Source organism: Bubalus bubalis, chromosome 6 (assembly GCF_019923935.1).
Source record: "Bubalus bubalis isolate 160015118507 breed Murrah chromosome 6, NDDB_SH_1, whole genome shotgun sequence".
In the NCBI taxonomy this organism is placed as follows: Eukaryota; Metazoa; Chordata; class Mammalia; order Artiodactyla; family Bovidae; genus Bubalus; species Bubalus bubalis.
This window is the reverse complement of record NC_059162.1, coordinates 77,311,052-77,318,535: the sequence shown is the minus strand read 5'-3', so window position 1 is coordinate 77,318,535 and position 7,484 is coordinate 77,311,052. Positions and strand designations below refer to the sequence as shown.

At 44.5% G+C, this 7,484-nt stretch overlaps 1 protein-coding gene across 1 annotated transcript; it reads left to right on the top strand.

Annotated features, from left to right (window-relative positions):
* Positions 1 to 3,477: 3,477 nt before the first annotated feature.
* GADD45A (growth arrest and DNA damage inducible alpha) lies at positions 3,478 to 6,633 on the top strand. Its single transcript, XM_006057512.4, has 4 exons — positions 3,478 to 3,767; positions 4,298 to 4,399; positions 4,646 to 4,883; positions 5,963 to 6,633. The coding sequence occupies exons 1-4, from the start codon at positions 3,724 to 3,726 to the stop codon at positions 6,074 to 6,076; spliced, it is 498 nt and encodes a 165-aa protein (XP_006057574.1). The 5' UTR covers positions 3,478 to 3,723; the 3' UTR covers positions 6,077 to 6,633.
* Positions 6,634 to 7,484: the final 851 nt, after the last annotated feature.

Here is a 7,484-nt window from a genome sequence, read left to right as displayed (position 1 = left end):
CTGAAATAATAAGTATCATATTTCCTTCAGATGTTAAAGGATTGATGAATTTTTGAAAGAGAGAAAATTTATCATTCTATACTACAGAACCAGTAGTAAGAATACATGTATGATAATAATGAAAAAAAATAAAAAAAGACTTTTAAGATGTAAAGCAGGCAGCAGTGCTAAAATTATTTGACAACTCCTGAATATAAATATATCTAGTCAAGGCTATGGTTTTTCCTGTGGTCAGGTATGGATGTGAGAGTTGGACTGTGAAGAAGGCTGAGTGACGAAGAATTGATGCTTTTGAACTGTGGTGTTGGAGAAGACTCTTGAGAGTCCCTTGGACTGCAAGGAGATCCAACCAGTCCATTCTGAAGGAGATCAGCCCTGAGATTTCTTTGGAAGGAATGATGCTAAAGCTGAAACTCCAGTACTTTGGCCACCTCACGAGAAGAGTTGACTCATTGGAAAAGACTCTGATGCTGGGAGGGATTGGGGGCAGGAGGCAAAGGGGATGACAGAGGATGAGATGGCTGGATGGCATCACCGACTCGATGGACTTGAGTCTGGGTGAACTCCGGGAGTTGGTGATGGACAGGGAGGCCTGGTGTGCTGCGATTCATGGGGTTGCAAAGAGTCGGACATGACTGAGCAACTGAACTGAACTGAACATCCAAATATAACCATTTAGCATCATTATAAATATTACCAGAAGGTCATTCCAGTTCTGTGCAGTTGAAGTGCTTGGAATTACCTGGGATAATTTTTAAAATGATTATATATATTAGAATTATATTTTAATACAGATTATTTTTAGAATATATGAAAAAAGTATATATACACATATGTACCTATCTAGGGCTATTCCTCTAATTTATCATTGGATACCATCCTTCCCAGGGACTAATAAGCATTTATGAAAGGTATCATCTAAATTCATCCTAATATATAACTGCAATCTAGTGGCAGACAAATGCAGCTTCTACTTCCAGTGGGAAACACCAAAATAATCAGTGATGAAACAGTCTAGGCAGACTCAGCAATGAGGCAAAATGGTGTAACATATCTGAGTCAGAAAGTATGACAGATGAATATTTTTGAATACTGGACGGCTAGGCTTATCTCACAGAGAACAACCCCATAGCACTTGAACAAATCACTTTCCCTTGAAATTAAATAAAGAATGCAGTGTACTTGTTGAGTGAGAAACTGGGCCTATATTAAGAAGTAATCTTTTTATACTGCATTTTTACTGCTTATAGTTGACCTTGGTGGGGCATTATTAGGGCTGTGGTTCACTTGAATTGGAATAACAATTCATGGGTTCTACTGTCCTACAGTTTCCGTTCAGATGACTAAAGTCATGGGACTTTCAGCATAGCTGGCTGATGACAGTGCATACTATTTTGTCCCAAAACCCAGTTCAAGCATGGGCATAATGATTAGATGGTAAGCCCTTTAAAGGCAAAGGGCCAGGAATTGTACAGTTCTTGGTATATTGTAGGATAGCAAAGAAGTTTTTTTGAACTAAAATTAAATGTGAAATATATTAGAAATTCATGCATTGCACAGGACTGCAGTATTCTGAGATCTTATTATTCAATTCAGATTCTGCTTAACTCAGTGAACACTGGCCATGCTTCCACCAAATGCAGAAATGGTGGTAGGTGCCAAGAATACCACGTTGATGAAGTCACACTCCCTGCTGTCAAGAAACTCACTCGATTCCCTAATTTGCTGTCAGTTTACAGTGATCATACTTCTTCCAAGGAACCTCTAAGAAATACCTAGTGAGTAGAACCTTGGAGTTCCACAGAACAGAGTTCAACAGTCTCCAAATGATGACTCAGGCCAGATTGCATAATTCAGGTTTTGTTTGCAAAACTGAAAATGCTTCAGCACCTACCTAAATTCCAATTTAAAGGAATTCTTTAACAAAGACGCTACATGTTAGAATTTAAGGTATAGATATGAAACATACATTTCTGGGTAAATGACCCACAGACCAGCACCATTCCTTTAGTCAAAACTTGTCCCTTGCTGACAATGCAGTTAGAAATGAAGTGCAAAATGGCAGCTCAAATAAATGAGCCAGAAAACCTGACCTATCACTTTTCTTTTCCTCTAAATTAAGATCAAGAAAGCTGAAGAATATTTTGTCTAGAATGATATGAACATACGGGTACAAAAACTCCCTTGTAGCTTAGCAGAAAATTACTTCTGTGACCTTTGTCTGTACAGTGACCTTAAAAATGCAAGCATTGTTTTGAAAGCAAGCATATGGGAGTATTTTTTTTTTTCTTTTTTACCACTTTTGGTGACTTCAGTAGGTTTAACACATATTTTTCATTTATTGCATGAACTCATGATACAAAGAACTTTCAACCTATTCAAACTCTACATTCAATTTTGTTTTTCAAAAATGTATACCTACTACTTTCTTTCCACCCACAGATTGCCATTATCTCAAAGGTGAAATTTTAGCCTATGACTAAAAGGACCTATAGCTGCAACTTCATGATTCAGCAACTAACATCAATAATTCACAGTGAGATCATAGGCCCCCTGTGGAAGGTAGTGACATACTTGCCTTATGAAAGGAAGCTGAGAGCATATGCAGAGCATTTTGAGTTTAGATGTGTGGCTTGTGTGGGTGTCAGACATTTGTCTCTTAGCTGGTGCCCTGCAGAAGGATCCTTCTTTGGGAAAGGCTGAGAAAGGTGAATTGGGGTTGTGAGGCTAGGATAAAATGGTTATACATGTGGTAACCAGCTCCTCCTGAACTCGGTTTTCCACAGTTACCCTGGGCAGGTGGGAAGTCTTTCTGCTTTCTGTGTAAAAGATTCCAACTTGGTTTCCTGCCACCACCAAACACAAATGTGTTGATTTTTCTTTTTTCAGCTTCCAACCCTTGCAAGTTTCCAAAAATAAATCAAACCAGCCATCAGGGCACCGAAATAATACTACTACTAATAAGCAGCTTTGCTTAGACTTACATAAACAACACTTCTGAGGTAAACTTTGCCCCAGAGGTCTGGATACACTCTTTTTATATAACCTGCGTACTAATAATTACTAGACTTGGGTGGATTAACCCTGAAAATAGATGTTAATAGCAGCCCCCCAAAACAAAAGACTTGGAACGACAATTAAAAAAAAAAAGTGCACCAACAAGAAAAACACTTGGCAGCCAGCTCCGGCCCAAGCTGAAGACACCCTTCTCTCCCCGCCCCGCTACAAAGATCTCCTCCCCTACCCGCCGCGCCTACGGGGTGAGAGTAGGCTCGGAACCCCAACCCCGCCCCCGCCCCCGCCCCCTAGGCTCTTTTTCCTCCTGGCCCCTCCCTCTTCCGCTCCTCTCCGCCTGGTTCCTGGAGCTGAGGTCAAATTGTCTGAACAGGCTGATTTGCATAGCCCAATGGCTGCGCGTATGCAAATGAAGAGGATGGTGGTTGGCTGGGGCTTGGCAGGATAACTCCTGGGAGCGGGGCCTTTGTCCTTCAGTGGCTGTGAGGCAGCTGTGGTGTTAGTGTCGTGGTCGGTGGCGAGTGGGCTGCTGAGAGCCGACTAGTGAGCGAGCGAGCGAGCGAGCGGGGCGGGAGGGGCGGACGGCGCGGTGGCGGCGGGCGCTGGAGTAGCCTGCAAGGGAGTGTGGAAAGCAGGCGCCCGCGCGCCGGCGGTGGCAGGAGCAGCCCGCACGCCGCTCTCTCTCTGTGGGCGACCTGCAGTTGCAATATGACTTTGGAGGAATTCTCGGCTGGAGAGCAAAAGACCGAAAGGTAAGTCGGCCAGAGCCTCTGCCTGAACTCTGCTTGTCTCCTGCGCGCACTCCGGTGCTGCCGGGCTATGCAAGGTTAATGGGGAGCAAGTGGTTCAAAGTTTGCAGCGGGTACCTCCTATCCCGCCTTTCTTCCTCTGGAACACTCCGGAGGCGTGCGTGGACGGGAAGAGCGTACCCAGCACGCCGGTCGAGCCCCTCGAGGCTTTGCAAAGGGCAGACGTGACCGTCCCTGCCCGTGCGGCTCTTGCGGCCGACAGCCTGTGGCTGCACCCAGTGCCAAGGACTAGCAGTGCACTCTGGAAAGGGTGGCGGATGTCACTCGGGGCTCCTCACAGGATGCCGGGCCTCTGGGCGTAAGGGTTATGGGGCGAAGGGGATGATATCCCAGGGAATCCTGGGTTTGCAAAAGGTCGAGGGCCGCTGTTGCGCGTGCCCTCGGTAGGGAGGGTCGCGGTGCAGGGCGAGGAGGCGGCGACTACCCGGAGGGGCTTAGTGTGACGGGATCCCCTTGCTTCTTCCCGCGTGTAGGATGGATAAGGTGGGAGATGCCCTCGAGGAAGTGCTCAGCAAAGCCCTGAGTCAGCGCACCATCACCGTCGGGGTGTACGAGGCGGCCAAGCTGCTCAACGTGTAAGTGGAGCCCTTGCGTGACCCTCTTGGTTCTCCTGTTCGCCCCAGCCAGAGAAGGTCGCTTTCACCGGTCTCCCCTCGCCCTGCAGCGCCACTTCCTGCCGCGTTCCATCTGTCCTGTGGCTACTTGTCCCAGGGGGAGTGAGCGGACCCGGGCGCGACCCCTGGCACCTGGGCGGGGGTGCGGGCTGCCACGCGGCTGGTCTTGCCTTTGGGCTCACCAGCCCATTTGTTCCCTGCCCGCAGCGACCCGGATAACGTGGTGCTGTGCCTGCTGGCGGCGGACGAGGACGACGACAGGGACGTGGCTCTGCAGATCCACTTCACCCTGATCCAGGCATTCTGCTGCGAGAATGATATCGACATCCTGCGTGTCAGCAACCCGGGCCGGCTGGCCGAACTCTTGCTCCTGGAGACCGATGCGGGCCCCGCGGCCAGCGAGGGCGCAGAGCAGCCCCCGGACCTGCACTGCGTGCTGGTGACGGTAAGGGAGAAGGGAACTTGCGGGCAGCTCGAGGTTAGAGTCCTGGCAGGAAGTTCGTGAGGGCTGAGAGTCGCCTGACTCCAGATCTGAAATGGGCGAGGGTTAAGAGACGGTAGCCTTTGCCCCATTAAAGCGTGTGGCTGGACTTTCAGCCGAGATGTGCTAGTTTCATCATGGGGATTTTCTCTGGGACAGAACGTGTCTAAGCACGTTGGAGGCTGCCAGAAGCGGAAGAGATCCTTATGAGTCAGCATTGTCAGTCCAGCTACTCCCTACCTACATCTGCACTACCTCCCGTGACTAATTCCTTTAGCAGGGCAGATTAGATAAAGCCAAATAAATTCCTGGCTCACCCTCATTAAGGAGTCAGCTTCATTCTCTGCCAGTCAGAGCTAAAAATAGAAATGGTGTAGGAGACAGACCTCATTAATTCCCTAGAAATACATTAAGGGGATAGAGTGGAAATTTTTTCTTTGTGGTCTTGCAGTTTTTTAAATGTCCCCTTGCCCCCATAAAAACCTTTGAAAGGTAGATAACTTGTGTTTACAGAGGTAAATGTGATTGTTTTGTCTTTTACATTTTGGGACACTTTGACTGATCTCCTTAAGTGGCAGCCTCATTATTTTGCTACTCCTGAAAAATACTACTCTCTCTTTTGGGAGGATAACAGGTGGCAGTTTTAGTTAACTGCTCTGCAGCTCTAAACTCCTGGTAGCCCAGCATGGACGTATTTCTCAGGTGTCCACCAAGGTACAAGTTTGGTAGGACAAGCCTCTTGAATAAATAAATAAATAAAATAAATAAATAAATAAAAACTGAATAAATATGAAAACATATATATGACTCAGTTAGTTGCATGTGTTCAGACTTTGCAGAGTATAGCTTCGTAGAGAATTACCCTTAACGATTTTGCAGGAAACCCAACTACCTGGAAAAAATTTTTTAATGGTTTTAAGCGGTCTGTCACACAGCCAAAATATAGAATGTTCAAGCGTCTTCCCCTCAGAAGTGTTGTAATTAGTAGCAAAGTCTGATTTTTTAAAAAATAATAATTTTATTTTTTCTAAATTTGTTCCCAGAATCCGCATTCATCACAGTGGAAGGATCCTGCCTTAAGTCAACTTATTTGTTTTTGCCGGGAAAGTCGCTACATGGATCAGTGGGTTCCAGTGATTAATCTCCCTGAACGGTGATGGCATCTGAATGAAAATAACTGAACCAAATTGCACTGAAGTTTTGAAATACCTTTGTAGTTACTCAAGCAGTTACTCCCTACACTGATGCAAGGATTACAGAAACTGATGTCAAGGGGCTGAGTGAGTTCAACTACATGTTCTGGGAGCCTGGAGATAGATGACTTTGCAGATGGAAAGAGGTGAAAATGAAGAAGGAAGCTGTGTGGAAACAGAAATACAAGTTAAAAGGAACAGAAATTACAAAGAACCATGCAGGAAGGAAAACAAAACTATGTATTAATTTAGGATGGTTGAGTTACATTTAAATAAACCAAATATGCTTTGTTAAAGTTTAAATGTGCAGCCATAGTTTGGGTAATTTTGGTTTTTATGCCCTCAAGTTTAAAAAAAAAGGGTTAATCATATTTTAAAACCATGTTTTATTGTATTTTGATGAGATATTCTCAAAGTTTTATTATAAATTGTACTAAGTTATTTTATGACATGAAAGGTTATTTATGCTATAAATTTTTTGAAACACAATACCTACAATAAACTGGTATGGAATAATTGCATCATTTCTTAATGTGTGCTTTTGTTTCTTTTAACTTGTACTCTATTTTCTTTTAAACAAGTTTTTTTTTTCCAATATGGAAAAATTAAAACCCATGTGAAATCATGTATATATATTATATGTGCATCTGTATATATAGATGTGTGTGTATGTATGTATATAAAATATTTTTCTACTCAAAACATTTGGGCTGAACATGGCATGATATTGGTTTTTATTTATTTAGTGGGCATTTTAGTCATGCCCTGCTCTACCCTACACCAAAAGTCAGAAAAACAAAAGTGATTTAGGAATTGGTTTGGAGTTAGGGAAAAGTGGTATGGGAAATTGCACTTGCAAAACATGGATAAATACAGTTAAATGATAACTAGTGCTATAATAAGATTATATGCAACATGTTACAGAAGCAGAGGGGAGGGAGTCACCAAAGACCTACCTGCAAGACCAGTGAAGTTTTTCCTGGGAAGAGATCATTTTATTTGGATCTTAAAACAGGAAAAGGATATTGCTAGCAGCAGCACTAGTTTCTGGGAAGGTGTGGAGGCCTAAAAGACCAACACCTGTTCAGGGAAACAAGTGTGATTCTGTGTGTGCCTCTGGCATAGAAAGATAAGGGAGAGATAAGGCTGAAAGGTAGGTGGGGATTAGGCCCAGACTGGGAATGGCATTCCATGTCACCCTTAGCATTTGGGCTTTCTTCTGTAAACTTTGGCCAGTCTGCAGACGCCTTCACGCAGGGAGTGACGTGATCAGTGTTTCAGGAAGATAACGCTGGGCACTGAAAGACGGGTTATTGGATAAGCTGCCATAGGTGAGAAGGCCAATTGGAAAGTGACCGCAACCGTCCAAGGC